The sequence below is a fragment of the Anguilla rostrata genome, chromosome 6, assembly GCF_018555375.3.
Source record: "Anguilla rostrata isolate EN2019 chromosome 6, ASM1855537v3, whole genome shotgun sequence".
NCBI lineage: Eukaryota > Metazoa > Chordata > Actinopteri > Anguilliformes > Anguillidae > Anguilla > Anguilla rostrata.
Genome location: NC_057938.1, coordinates 41,531,534 through 41,545,739, shown reverse-complemented (window position 1 = coordinate 41,545,739; position 14,206 = coordinate 41,531,534). Strand labels below are relative to the sequence as shown.

The 14,206-nt window shown below is 43.0% G+C and overlaps 3 protein-coding genes across 10 annotated transcripts; all 3 read left to right on the top strand.

The window, feature by feature from the left end:
- Positions 1 to 50: 50 nt before the first annotated feature.
- On the top strand, positions 51 to 2,098 carry LOC135257231 (SAYSvFN domain-containing protein 1-like). The gene is made up of 2 exons (XM_064339746.1): positions 51 to 502; positions 822 to 2,098. The coding sequence occupies exons 1-2, from the start codon at positions 296 to 298 to the stop codon at positions 1,128 to 1,130; spliced, it is 516 nt and encodes a 171-aa protein (XP_064195816.1). The 5' UTR covers positions 51 to 295; the 3' UTR covers positions 1,131 to 2,098.
- Positions 2,099 to 3,784: 1,686 nt separating this feature from the next.
- Positions 3,785 to 5,622, top strand: LOC135257232 (SAYSvFN domain-containing protein 1-like). 2 transcript variants are annotated; one of them, XM_064339748.1, is made up of 2 exons: positions 3,785 to 4,063; positions 4,378 to 5,622. In XM_064339748.1, the coding sequence occupies exons 1-2, from the start codon at positions 3,968 to 3,970 to the stop codon at positions 4,678 to 4,680; spliced, it is 399 nt and encodes a 132-aa protein (XP_064195818.1). In that variant the 5' UTR covers positions 3,785 to 3,967; the 3' UTR covers positions 4,681 to 5,622. The 2 variants fall into 2 exon arrangements, with proteins under 2 accessions (XP_064195818.1, XP_064195819.1); XM_064339749.1 differs by having other exon boundaries at positions 3,979 to 4,116.
- Positions 5,623 to 7,188: 1,566 nt separating this feature from the next.
- On the top strand, positions 7,189 to 13,936 carry bpnt1 (bisphosphate nucleotidase 1). 7 transcript variants are annotated; one of them, XM_064339740.1, is made up of 9 exons: positions 7,189 to 7,339; positions 8,384 to 8,513; positions 9,028 to 9,132; positions 9,474 to 9,581; positions 9,832 to 9,880; positions 11,451 to 11,542; positions 12,175 to 12,372; positions 12,880 to 12,985; positions 13,582 to 13,936. In XM_064339740.1, exons 2-9 carry the CDS (start codon positions 8,394 to 8,396, stop codon positions 13,734 to 13,736), a joined length of 933 nt encoding a protein of 310 aa, XP_064195810.1. In that variant the 5' UTR covers positions 7,189 to 7,339; positions 8,384 to 8,393; the 3' UTR covers positions 13,737 to 13,936. The 7 variants fall into 7 exon arrangements, with proteins under 7 accessions (XP_064195810.1, XP_064195813.1, XP_064195812.1 ...); XM_064339743.1 differs by having other exon boundaries at positions 7,193 to 7,328; positions 8,392 to 8,513; XM_064339742.1 differs by having other exon boundaries at positions 7,200 to 7,339; positions 8,392 to 8,513.
- Positions 13,937 to 14,206: the final 270 nt, after the last annotated feature.

Sequence of the window (14,206 nt, the reverse complement as noted above, 5' to 3'; positions counted from 1 at the left end):
TTGATGCAGTACATGTTTTTTCTCATAAGTCATTCTCCATTCAAGAATGGATTTACGCTTCACGACTTGAATATTTAATACTACGAAATACTTGTAAATTGTATAATTTCCACGCCTCATATACTGAAATGCAGAAACTCGAACGCGATCATTTCAATCTTCCGATAGGTGGAGCTGCATGTTTATCTGAAGCGAGTTAGAAAGTCGCCCTCTGCTCCTGTAAGTTACATCCGCCCCGCAGGAACTGCCACGCCACAATTCCTGTTGACTGCTCTGCAAGTCAAGTTCTGATAAGATGGAACAGAAGTTGGCGGAGTTCAGGGCTCGGAAGAGAGCCATGGATGCTAAGGACTGCCAAGCGACTGGAAATCCGTCAAAAGCACAACCAGAATTGAGTCCTAAGTCGCACGGCCATGTACCCCCAACGAACAAAATGGACAAACTGGATGGACCAATGAAAACTGAGAGCTCTCCGGTGATCGAAACAACGAAAAGTCATCGGGTGAGATCCGAGGAATGCGAATGTCACTCTCCTAGCTGTGTTGTTATCTCTACGTAAGAGAATTGTAACTGCTGCCCATGAAACATACTATCCATTACTCTTGCATTTAAGCAAGCTAAGTCGACACGAGTGTCAGTATCGTCGTATTAAGTAATCGTTTTAAGCACTTTGTACGTTTTATGTAGGCTAATGTATACCGATTAGTTGGAAAGGTACGCAAGTCTAAAATGTGCATCTCGAGATGTTCGCTGGCAAGATAAGTGACACCAAATTCAACTAATATGTATCTAACCCAGTTCAACCTCCCTTTGTTCTGTAGGTCATTCCGTCATGTATTATGGACAGTGCTGTGGGCCGCTGGCTGGGAAAGACGAACGTCACCCTGCTTAAGGTGTTGCTGTGGCTGGTTCTGCTCGGTCTGTTCACTGAACTGGGCTTTGGGCTACCGTTTTTCCTCATTTCCCTTTTCTACTGGCTCTACGAGGGTCTGCGAAAGCCCGCAGAAAGACAGCCCGGCGAGCTCAGCGCCTACTCCGTCTTTAACCCAGACTGCCAGCCTCTCCTCGGGACGCTCACGGCAGAGCAGCTGGAGGGAGAGATGGGCTATAGGCCGGTGGTTAACAGATAGCCCAATGAAAACCAGAGCCTTGGGCTATAGGACAGGAGAAAAAGGATGTCATTCTGAAAATGGAGTCACTCTGCTTTACCATGCTCACACCAAGAGATGGCGTGATGTTGTATGGACTGCCTATTAACTGTTCCTGGTTTGATCAAGCTGCCTAAACTGGGCTTTGATTGATGCGTCAGGAGACCCAATACTGCATCACTATTCTTTGGTGGTTGTTAAAACTGATACAGAAATCTTCTAAGACAGGCTATGTCCTCCATATTTAATATATTTTGGAACTTTGCCGATGGCATCATCTTCAATTGAAAGATGATGTTGGTGCAAATTGAAATGAAGTAGGTTGCATGTCAAAATCCATGTTTCTGTGATGCCATAGTTTGTTTTGTGCTGATGGGAATGGGATTAAGCTGTAGGAAGGCCACACAGGAGCACCTGTAGAATTCTCAGAGGGCTGCACCTGCACAGCAGACTGTAAATGGATGATAAAACAGACTTCCATCAAGATGTAATTAAATGCTCTCCAGAACTGTGAATATGTGTTGTGTTAATCTTGAAAGGAACAAACCATATTCTGTACAGCACAGCCAGCACCAGAGATTAATAAAGTGCAAATGCATGCGGGCTGCTATCTGAGCTATCGGACAGTAGGGTAGTGTGTTGTCATGAGTGGGTCTTGCTCAGAAAAATCTCATTGATTTAGGTCATTTTAAGTTGCGATGGCCACTTGTGCGTGGGACAAATGTAGACTTTGGGGCCTGTACAGTTTATGGTGAACGATGAACGGTGTATGATGGGAATGGGGTGAATTCTGAATCTGGGATAAACTTTGAAGCTTTACTAGTATTATTTATTCATTAGAATTGACAACTGTAATGCACTTATGAAAGAAAACATTAATAAATAAGTCAACACGTTGGATATGTTTTGTAAATGTTCAATAAACTTAAACAGATCTTTTTGAACCTCAAGGAGCTGCGGGCATAGTCTTCGTGTTTTCGTTCTCGTGCAGCTGATTCCAAAATGAAGGAAAACCAGTTAAAAGAACAAATAATTTGTGGAGACACACTATATAAAAAACAGTTTCTGGTGAAATAAGGAAGGTTATGTAAAATTTGTTCCAGGGGTAGAAAATGAGTCCTGCTGTCAGTGTCACAGGGGGTGCTGGAGCCTATCCCAGCATGCATTGGGCGAGAGGCGCTTATATACTCTGGACAGGCTGCTGTCTATCGCAGGGCACATGGCATTCACTAACCATTCACTCACACACTCATACCCATGGGCAATTTAGAGTCTCCAGTTAGCCTACCTGCATGTCATTGGACTGTGGGAAGAAACCAGAGTACTTGGAGGAAGTATCTGGATACAGTCCGTTATAATTACATTTAGGTGTTTAGCGCTGTTAACAGAGGGACTTGCATACAGAATTAGGTGGTCTCGCATAGCCAGACCTACTGTATCTCCACACTTCATTTCAGCGCTGTGCCAGCGCTGGAGAAAGGTTTGGCTCAACCCATTATCATTCCGGTAAAGGGGAAAAAAGGCTCTGGCTTGTTTGTATTTCTTTAAACCAATCACAATCGCCTGGGGCAGCGCTAAACCAAGTATGCAGCGACGGTGCCCTTGCAAAAACAGTAACATGCAGATAGCGGAAGGGGAGGAGAATTCTGACTGAAATAGTTGGCCAATGGCAGGCATAATGTATACCCACAGTCTATATCCTGTGAGTCAGACTAAGAATTAGGTAACAGACAGTGCTGATACCATGTAATCAGGGACGCAACCAATAGTAGTAATCAGTACATAATCTTACAACATGAAGTTATATGCCACTTAAGCTACAAGTGAAAAAGAATAATATTATTAGGAAGCAAATGAGTTGAAGTATATAGCTGTAGATTTACCAAGAAGAGTACATTCATTCTCAGATGAACAAAAACCATTACAAAGACAGATGTTTGTGGGCAGTACAGGAACATAGGAGATGCCATGATTGATTTATTTCCTCTATATACAAATATTTTTCATGATATTTTATAGCCTTCTGCTATAAAGCAGATAGTCCCAAAATAATCTTTTGGCCAGTCCTGTCATTCATTGTATTCCTTATGTAAAAAGCTACGGAATGGGTCTACCTAGAAACAGTCAACAGAAGATATCCATTTGTAGCTATCCTAACGAGATTATTCACTTTTGATTCCTTTGAAATAAATCTTGTCAGCAGGTTTTAAGCAGTTAAATACAGGATGTGGCAGTAGTACAAATGACCGATGCTGTACTACAGACAAAAGGAGTCTTTCGGGAACAGCATAAGGGACTTTGTATAAATAATCATGCTCTATACAGTTTGCTTTGTTATTTGATGTAATGGTAACAGACCTATTCGACCTTTACACCCTGTTGGCAGCTGGATTATACATTATTTGAATCATTTTGCAAGCCTTCCAGAAGAAGCAGGGAATATTGCTGTGTTCAAGACCAAGGTTAACACAGTGTTGGACAGCAGGTAAAATGACAAACAGTGTGGGCTTAATGCCCTGTTCTTGTCATAAAACATTTGTATGGTCTTATTTAATAGCATCAGATTAATTTGAACCTGCCGATAGGTGGAGCTGCATGTTTATCTGAAGCGAGTTAGAAAGTCGCCCTCTGCTCCTGTAAGTTACATCCGCCCCGCAGGAACTGCCACGCCACAATTCCTGTTGACTGCTCTGCAAGTCAAGTTGTGATGGAACAGAAGTTGGCGGAGTTCAGGGCTCGTAAGATAGCCATGGATGCTAAGGGCTGCGAAGCGAATGGAAAACAGTCAAAAGCACAACCAGAATTGAGTCCCAAGTCGCATGGCCATGTACCCCCCAACGAACAAAATGGACAAACTGGATGGACCAATGAAAACTGAGAGCTCTCCGGTGATCGAAACAACGAAAAGTCATCGGGTGAGATCCGAGGAATGCGAATGTCACTCTCCAAGCTGTGTTGTTATCTCTACGTAAGAGAATTGTAACTGCTGCCCATGAAACATACTGTCCATTACTCTTGCATTTAAGCAAGCTAAGTCGACACGAGTGTCAGTATCGTCGTATTAAGTAATCGTTTTAAGCACTTTGTACTTTTTATGTAGGCTAATGTATACCGATTAGTTGGAAAGGTACGCAAGTCTAAAATGTGCATCTCGAGATGTTCGCTGGCAAGTGACACTAAATTCAACTAATATGTATCTAACCCAGTTTAACCTCCCTTTGTTCTGTAGGTCATTCCGTCATGTATTATGGACAGTGCTGTGGGCCGCTGGCTGGGAAAGACGAACCTCACCCTGCTTAAGGTGTTGCTGTGGCTGGTTCTGCTCGGTCTGTTCACTGAACTGGGCTTTGGGCTACCGTTTTTCCTCATTTCCCTTTTCTACTGGCTCTACGAGGGTCTGCGAAAGCCCGCAGAAAGACAGCCCGGCGAGCTCAGCGCCTACTCCGTCTTTAACCCAGACTGCCAGCCTCTCCTCGGGACGCTCACGGCAGAGCAGCTGGACGTAGAGATGGGCTATTATAGCCTATTATAGGCTATAATAGGCCGCTGGTTAACAGTTAGCCCAATGAAAACCAGAGCCTTGGACTATAGGACAGGAGAAAAAGGACGTCATTCTGAAAATGGAGTCACTCTGCTTTACCATGCTCACGCCAAGAGATGGCGTGATGTTGTATGGACTGCCTATTAACTGTTCCTGGTTTGATCAAGCCGCCTAAACTGGGCTTTGGTTGATGCGTCAGGAGACCCAATACTGCATCGCTATTCTTTGCTGGGAGTTAAAACTGATACAGAAATCTTCTAAGACAGAATATGTCCTCCATATTTAATATATTTTGGAACTTTGCTGATGGCATCATCTTCAAGTCAAAGATGATATTGGTGCAAATTGAAATAAAGTAGGCTGCATGTCAAAATCCATGTTTCTGTGATGCCATAGTTTGTTTTGTGCAGATGGGAATGGGATTAAGCTGTAGGAAGGCCACACAGGAGCACTTGTAGAATTCTCAGAGGGCTGCACCTGCACAGCAGACTGTAAATGGATGATGAAACAGACTTCCATCAAGATGTAATGAAATGCTCTCCAGAACTGTGAATATGTGTTGTGTTAATCTTGAAAGGAACAACCCATATTCTGTACAGCCCAGCCAGCACCAGAGATTAATAAAGTGCAAATGCATGTGGGCTATCTGAGCTATCGAACAGTAGGGTAGTGTGTTGTCATGGGTGGGTCTTGCTCAGAAAAATCTCCTTGATTTAGGTCATTTTAAGTTGCTATGGCCACTTGTGCGTGGTACAAATGTAGACTTTGGGGCCTGTACAGTTTATGGTGAACGATGAACGGTGTATGATAGGAATGGGGTGAATTCTGAATCTGGGATAAACTTTGAAGCTTTACTAGTATTATGTATTCATTAGAATTGACAACTTTAATGCACTTATGAAAGAAAACATTAATAAATAAGTCAACACGTTGGATATGTTTTGTAAATGTTCAGTAAACTTAAAGAGATCTTTTTGAACCTCAAGGAGCTGCAGGCATAGTCTTTGTGTTTTCGTGCAGCTACGGTAAATGGACTGCATTTATATAGCACTTTTATCCAAAGCACTTTACAATTGATGCCTCTCATTCGCCAGAGCAGTTAGGGGTTAGGTGTCTTGCTCAAGGACACTTCGACACGCCCAGGGCGGGGTTTGAACCGGCAACCCTCCAACTGCCAGACAATCAGTCTTACCTCCTGAGCTATGTCGCCATGTCAGCAGCTGATTCCAAAATGAAGGAAAACCAGTTAAAAGAGTGAACAAATAATTTGTGGAGACACACACTATATAAAAACCAGTTTCTGGTGAAATAAGGAAGGTTATGTAAAATTTGTTCCAGGGGTAGAAAATGAGTCCTGCTGTCAGTGTCGCAGGGGGGCTGGAGCCTATTCCGGCATGCATTGGGCGAGAGGCGCGAATACACTCTGGACAGGCTGCTGTCTATCGCAGGGCATATAGCATTCACTAACCATTCACTCACACACTCATACCCATGGGCAATTTAGAGTCTCCAGTTAGCCTACCTGCATGTCATTGAACTGCTGATGCTGTACTACAGACAAAAGGAGTATTTCGGTAACAGCATAAGGGACTTTGTATAAATAATCATGCTCTATACAGTTTGCTTTGTTATTTGATGTAATGATAACAGGCCTATTCGGCCTTTACACCCTGTTGGCAGCTGGATTATACATTATTTGAATCATTTTGCAAGCCTTCCAGAAGAAGCAGGGAATATTGCTGTGTTCAAGACCAGGCTTAACACAGTGTTGGACAGTAGGTAAAATGACAAACAATGTGGACTTAATGCCCTGTTCTTGTCATAAAACATTTGTATGGTCTTATTTAATAGCATCGGGTGTCCTTACCTTTGAGTGTTGTTAATCCTCCCCCACCCCCCAAGATGAAATAGCAGTCAAGCTACCCGTTTCTGGCTGAGATTTCACATTCTTTTTTCCTGTTCTTTACCACATATTGTCACATATATGGAAATCGGTGTCTCAACTCTTCAGTGGCAAGCACAGTATGTTCCTTAATTGTGATTAGATTGTTGATACGGCCACATTGTACCAGATAACTGACTTTAGTGAGATAGAGCAAGCTAGTTATAGTATCTCCCACAAAATTGTTGGTATGTTAATTATTTTGTAATAGACTAGGAAGCGCTGAGAAGAAGGGGAACACAGCGTTACAACATGAACATAAGTGGTTCCTTGGTAAAGGGAAGTGATCCACTGATCTGGCAACACAGAACTGTCTCTGGGAGTAAAATGTGCGTCCCGTCAATACTCGAAAAACGTATCCTCCATTCCTCCACTACCGCCTCCTCTTCTGGGAGTTCTTGTACGGTTATACCTGCAGAGTGTTTCAGTGCCTGGGTGTTCTTCACTGAACTGTCAGTGGGGTTCTTGTAGCTTCAGTTCATTTCTGGGAGCCAATGGCAGGGAGGGAGGCGCTTGTATCGCTAAGGAGCGCTCTCTACCGATTCCGGCGATTTTGTGGATCTACCGCTGAGAAGTTCCGCCTGTTTTATTGTTTCCTGATTTAAACAGACCGATACTTCGAACAAGAACATCTAACCACAAATCGCGTAATCTAGCCTAATGCTGTTTATGTAGCCAGACATCTGTGTTCTGTTCAGTGGTACGCCCGTGAGTCTCACATGCTATCATTATTAATCTGATTTAAATCAAATTACTATTAGTTTCATATCACTCAGTTTACTCGCTGTAGCTGCTAATCAGGTAGCATGTTCGCTGACGTCGCCGTTAATTTAGCTGGCATTGTGCGAATTGGCCAGATAGCGTGTGGGGGTAATATTAAAATCCCCTGATTTCAGTTGCTTAGAGTGAATCGCTACTAAATACAGCTGCTACTAAGCGAAACGGGTCGGTTATGATCTTGCCTTCGTTTTTTTTATTTTTAGTTTGAGCATTGTAGTTGTGCATTCGTACCGACAGATTGTAATGATTGCATCTAAATTTGCAAGTATTTCCATCATAAATGGTATTGTGCCATGTCACGCACGTGACTAAGGTTCACCTTTACCCACCCCACGCACCCGCACGTTGGGAGTGGAAAATTGGATAATGGTTAAATTTGAATGTGTTGAATTCTACCTTTATCATCACCTGATTCTTGTATCACCTGACAAATTATAATCTGAAGAAGTACTTTTTAGGTTACTGTTCTTATTGATCAGCCAGACTTTTGATAGCTAGTGCTAATGGCATTAATCTTATAGGCTAAACATTTTTCTATTTCAGTTGGAATAATATGCTGAGCTTGTGTCAAAGTCCTGCTTCTTAGAGATCTGTGTAGTCAAAATCAAACGAATAGATGTAAATTATTCAATGCAGACTTCCAGGTCTAAATCTTTATATGGTGCCATAAAATGTCAAGCACATGACCAAGGTTTCCCCCCCCCTCATGTTTGGTTTGAGCAATTGGTGGTTAGGAAATTGGAGGATGATGAAATTTGTGTGAAGACACTGTGTGAAGACATTGGTTTATTTGTGGTGGGTTCGTGCTATATTGTCATTTCTCTTCTCCAGTGTCAAGGTACAGCATTTATCGCGCAGACCGAACGTGCTTCTGTTTATGTGGGAAACATCTTTGAGGCTGAGCTCTGGTGATAAGCTTGTTTTGTTCAAATCCAGTTTCTCAGTCCCTGCCCTTTGTGTTTGTGTCTCCAGTGGTTCAGCAATGGCAGGCAGCCCAGCTCTGGTGATGCGTCTGGTGGCTTCGGCCTTCAGTGTGGCGGAACGGGCCGGGTGCATCGCAAGAAAAGTGTTGCACAGCGGGGAACTGGGCATCGTGGAGAAGGTAAGAGGGTAGAGGAGGTGGAGAGGGGGAGCACGGGGCCCAGCGAAGACAGGGAGTTCCGAGTAGTTATCATTTGGAGGAGTTAGCTTATTGTTCGTTCTCCTGTCAGCTGTGAACTGTCTCTGTGATGCCGCGTGCTGGTTTCGTTCCTTCTCTGTGATGTCAGTGCCAGCAATGGTCTTCGCTGATTCTCGGTGTGTCAGTAGTTTTTGCAGTGATGATTATAAAACTTGAATATATCTGTTCTATGACTGCTCTTATTCCATCAAACTTTGGACAGATGTGAAGGAATATATTTTGTGTAAAATGATGCAACATCTAATAGAGTCTCTTAAATGTTTAAAGAATAAAAAATAAAAAAAATAATGTAAAATTGCAGTTATAATGCTGCAATGTCATGTTTTTGTATGTATGAGTTGACAGTTGTACTGGATATCTGATTGGTTGTGTATGTTTGTATATGTGTGTTTGTTCAAAAAAATAATTAAAATTCTTGGTGTGTTCATGTGCTCAGACAGGAGCCAATGACTTACAGACGATGGCCGACCGGCTGGCCCAGAAGAGCATCTGTACCTCTCTGTCGCGAAACTTCCCCAAGATTACCATCATTGGAGAGGAGGTGAGCACGAGCCTCTGGCCTCAAAGGGCTCCACGATAACATTTTTTCCCAGGAGCACATGTGCTCCTAAGTTAGTTACATTTAGTGCACTCATGCATCCTCAATTAGTACACATGCTTCTAAATAATATTTACAGTTAGCACAGATCAATTTTCAGGAACCAAATGCTCCTAAAATGGTAGAGCCCTGCCACACCTGGCTGAGGTTTATAGGGCCCAAAGTGGGCCAAGGTTTGTGTGACTCCTCATTATGCCTGTTTAATTATGGGTGTGTCCGTCTACCCTTTGGACTGGAGTCACTCTTCCTCCCCCAAACTCTGTTTTAAACCCTGCAAATCACAGGACCTGCCGCAGGAGGCTGTCGAAGAGGACCTCATTGAGAACGGGCAATCTGAAGAGATCCTGCAGAAGCCATGTCCGGCAGAATACAGGAACCTTAGAGAGGAAGAGGTGCTTGCGGTCGTGTGGGTGGTAGCAAATGGAAATAGTGTTTCACGAATTTCTCTTTTCTGTGGAATCAAAACTACCACAGAAAAGAGACTCTGCTGTTATGTAATATGCACACACTGCGTGAAAAAGTACACACTCCACATATGCTGCTTTAGAAAGAAAAGCAGATGTTATGAGTAGATATTCAGTATAGACTGTAAAGTGTAACACAATGCAATGCGTGCTTTATAATACTGACACTCTCCCTCAGATTGTAGTGTGGGTCGATCCTCTGGATGGCACTAAAGAGTATACTGAAGGTGAGCCAATTTTCCCTGATGTTTAAAGGTTGAAATAATCCAGTCATTGCTAACACGGTTACTCAATGAAGCTGACAGATTCTATTTGGGGCACAGTTCCTGTTTGTTTTTTTCTAACGAGACTCGTTGGCTGTATTTATTTATTTTTCATCATGCCTTGAATGTTGTCCAGTGTCCCCCATTCCTCCTATTCATTTCATTCAGTCTGGTTCTATCCCATTGCTAAATGTTTCCGTTTTGTCTCACGTACCTTTCTTTTTACTGCTCCTTACCTGAGTTCTTCCACAATAACCCCCCCCCCCAAGCCCATCACCAAAAGACGGTGCATCTTTCCTACCTGTGCATTGCTTCATTTCAGAAGCCATTTTAAATGTGTGTACCACTCTGCTCCTGACCTGCTGTTGGTCTGTGCGGCCCTGGCCCAGCGCTAACGTGCCTGCACAGACCAACTGGTGATCTCTGAGCACAGTGAGAGTGCACAGGCGATCTGGGGAGGCGGAATGGCAGGATATTGGGCCACAGTGGAGAGAACTGGTGTAAACAGTAGATAAATTGTGAAGGAGGTGAGGGTTCTGTGGTGAACAGGGAGAGAAGGAAGTGGACAGAGGCACAGAAGACAGAGACACAGAAGAAAGGGGGGGCAGGGACACAGAGGATTGGACAGAAATACAGGGGGCAGGGAGAGGAATGGCCGAAGCGATAGGCTAGGGCAGGAGTGGGATAAATGTCCTAGAAAGAATACACAGAGGCATAAGGAACAGGATGTGTAGGAGAGAGGAATGGCTTTCCTAAAAGGTCACAATTCTGTCAGAGAACACACATCAGAGAACTAAGAGATGTACTTGAAATTGTATACTTCAAATACAAGAGGCTGAACAAAAAGAAGTAACAGACTTCATTTTAAATGGGCATTAAAGCTTTCTAACAAATGGGCTTTCTCCTCTTGGAGGAGCAGTGCTGCATGCTTAATTATTTAGCCAGTACGATTGCACATGTTTATAATTGTTGTAGCCTACTATGTAGTGCACGCATTGTGTTTCTTGGCTAAAGATTCTGGTGCCAAGAAGTGCTGCAAAGGCACTAACAGTGTGAGAGGAGTTATTGTCAAATATGCAACAGACGTTTTATGAAAGTAACGCATTGACACCGCATATGGCAAATAGTGTCCCTGTAGATTTAAATTAAAAGTTATCTAAGCTGCAACAGACTTATTTAAAGTACTTGGAATTAATCCAGTTAACAAATTGGTATGTTAAAATCCTTCAACAAAATGGATGACAGCTTGGTTACTTAAACGCTTTATAAATGGTGACACAAAGGAGGGTCCACTTATCCTTCCAAGACATAAGGTTCCAGTGTGTGGGTGTAGCCCAAGGTTGAGTACTGAAGCTTTGTTTTCCTTTTCATACTATTGTAATGTATTTTGTGTGTTGATGTTGTATAAGATCACCAATTTCCTTGCTAGTTATTAGCTTGTTGTAGAGCCAGCTATCATGCAGCGATTGTGGTATATAGTGTGAGGTGTCTCGTGTGCAGCAAAGCAGCAGCCATTTGTTGTGTGTGACCCAAGGGCTCCTGGATCATGTGACTGTACTGATTGGGATTGCATACAAAGGGACGGCCATTGCTGGGGTCATCAACCAGCCCTTCTTCAACTACCAGGTAGTGAACCTCGGCAAAAGAAATGTCAGTAAATGCAGTAACAGTACTTTTGATTCAGACTTGAGTAAAACATATAACGTGGACATAGGCTGATTATAATAATATATTAAACATGGAAATACATTTTTATTTATTGTATTGTCCTAAATAATCACAATTTAGCATCTATTTTACACACTAGAGTCCACACAGTACTACAGGAGAGACCTAGCACCAGTTGGTAGATGGGCATATCTCTCACTGACTATGGCTGGCTACCTAAGGACACCCAGGGTGTCACTGGAAGGGCTTAATCTGGTAACCCAAGGAATCCTGGCTGATCTAAACCACTATACCCTCAGTAGAAAAAGCCTAATTATGTCCTGTCACTGTGGATTTCTAGTCCAGCTAAATATATGACCCAAACTGAACTAATGGTGAATTTCCCATTTGATTGACACATACTCATTGCTCCATCTTAAGGTGATTGTTGCTGTTCTACATTCAGTAAAAATGTCCCTCAAGGCTAAGTAAGCATTCAGCATAATTGGTATTCTTCGCTCCAGTGTGTTCACTGCAGTACACACTGAGTACAAATCTTAATGAACCATTTTCCAGCTCAGTAAAATTTGGTCATCGGTCTCTTTGGCCAGGCAGGGCCAGGTGCGACCTTGGGGAGGACGCTGTGGGGGGTTCTGGGATTGGGAGCGTTCGGCTTCCAGCTGCAGGAGGTCCCAGAGGGACGCCGCATCGTCACAACCACCCGTTCCCATAGCAACAAGCTGGTGACAGACTGCGTGGAGGCCATGGAGCCTCATGAAGTTATCAGAGTGGGCGGGGCTGGAAATAAGGTCAGTAGGCAGAGTGTGGGAGAGAAGAACACTGCCTCTTGGAGGAGGTGTTAACTTCAGCTAACACATATTTTGGGATTCATAGAAAGGTGTTGATCTCGCCCAGGACTTGGAAAGAATTAGATTACTTCAATTGTTTTTACTCATCTGAAAAGGCATTAAATTATTGTGGGTTTTACCCTCCTACCAAGGCTCAAAACAAGTTGGTAATATGTTTCTCAGACTGCTGCCTAACTAAAGTATGGAGTGGAGTTTAGAGATAATATCTGGTAATCCAAGATATTATCTAGCTAGCCTAAGAGCCTAATGTGCACTTAAGCTTGTCTGTGGTGAGCATTCTGGCACAAAATGGAGGAAGATGAGTTTCCCCCTTCACTCTGTAAATCGCATTACAGTACCATAATGAAAAACACTATATAAATGTAATCCATTATTTATCCATTTTAAGTGATCTTGTCATCTTTCAAGGCAAATGCTTGAAGGCAGTTATCGTCTTTCTCTCCGTAGATCATCCAGTTGGTGGAGGGCAAGGCCTCTGCCTATGTCTTTGCCAGCCCGGGCTGCAAGAAGTGGGACACGTGTGCCCCTGAAGCTATTCTCCACGCCGTGGGGGGTAAGAATCCGTCTCTACCTGCAGTTCACTCAGGCCGAATTTACTCCTTACATCTGCTTTAGTTGACCACTCTACACCTTTTTGCTCTATGACATATGGTTTTTTTCTTTGCCATTATCGCGTCAGATCTGGTATAAATGACACCTTGTAGCGGTTAATGTAATCAAAACGGTTAATATAATGACTCTGTCCTTTATAATGCAATAACTGCCGGTTAATGGAATAAAAATTGTGAACGGTTAACGTATTTATTGCATTAACCGTAGTTACACCCTTGTTCAGAGTATGATTTTACCACCTGTTATGTGTGTGTGATACCTGATCCCAAAGCTGTGCAAGTGTGCAAGTCAATAAAATCAGTTCTATCATGTTCTATCATATATGTATCCCTTGCATTTAAAAATGCAAGGGATACATATATTTTGATGCTACATACCATTGTAATATTGAGCAGCGGTGTCCAATTTAGGTTTCATCTGGGCCAACAATGAATGTTCAAAAATTTAATCGAAAAAAAATTGACCGCCGTCTAGGATTAATTTCACACCGAATGTGCGAGAACCACACGTCACGACGCCGCCTCCTTCTCTCCGCAGGCAAGCTGACGGACATCCACGGGAAGACGTACAGCTACGACGCGGACGTCAAGCACATGAACTCGGCGGGGGTGCTGGCCACGCTGCGCAACCACGAGTACTACGCCAGCAGAGTCCCCGAGTCCGTGCGGAAGGCACTGGGGGCCTCCTTGTAAAACCTGCGGCTAGGCTAACGTGCTAAAAATCATAGCCTCGGCAATGATGGAAGCGTATCAATACCCCGGTATTGCTACTTTGCTAAATTGCACACATCACTGCTTGTATACCGATATTTTGTTAACACTGATGTTATTTCTTTGTTATAGCAATTGATTAAAAAAAAACATGTATGAATAAAGGACCAGATTTATATTCATTTGCATTTCTTTCGTTATGATCATTGTGCTGCAGGGGAACAGAGTAAAATCATGGCTTTGGGAAATCAAGCCCAGTGAAGCCCATCTTCTGAATGAAAGACACACAGGAGGCTGGCTCAACGACACTCTGTTCCATTTATTCACTTCAAAGAGTCTGAAACAAACTTGTACAAATTTCAAAACTGCTGTTTTTTTTTAATACTTTTAGTTTTCCTGACATTAGGAAATAAAAGAAATTAACAAGCAAACAACAAAACTCAAATCAAAAA

Excerpts from the sequence above, each read along its gene's own strand:
- LOC135257231 (XM_064339746.1), top strand. The coding sequence starts at position 296 with ATGGAACAGAAGTTGGCGGAGTTCAGGGCTCGGAAGAGAGCCATGGAT. Across the intron at positions 503-821 it reads AAACAACGAAAAGTCATCGG|GTCATTCCGTCATGTATTAT; the intron begins GTGAGATCCGAG and ends TTTGTTCTGTAG.
- LOC135257232 (XM_064339748.1), top strand. The coding sequence starts at position 3,968 with ATGGCCATGTACCCCCCAACGAACAAAATGGACAAACTGGATGGACCA. Across the intron at positions 4,064-4,377 it reads AAACAACGAAAAGTCATCGG|GTCATTCCGTCATGTATTAT; the intron begins GTGAGATCCGAG and ends TTTGTTCTGTAG.
- bpnt1 (XM_064339739.1), top strand. The coding sequence starts at position 8,289 with ATGTGGGAAACATCTTTGAGGCTGAGCTCTGGTGATAAGCTTGTTTTG. Across the intron at positions 8,514-9,027 it reads AACTGGGCATCGTGGAGAAG|ACAGGAGCCAATGACTTACA; the intron begins GTAAGAGGGTAG and ends TCATGTGCTCAG. Across the intron at positions 12,373-12,879 it reads TGGGCGGGGCTGGAAATAAG|ATCATCCAGTTGGTGGAGGG; the intron begins GTCAGTAGGCAG and ends TTCTCTCCGTAG.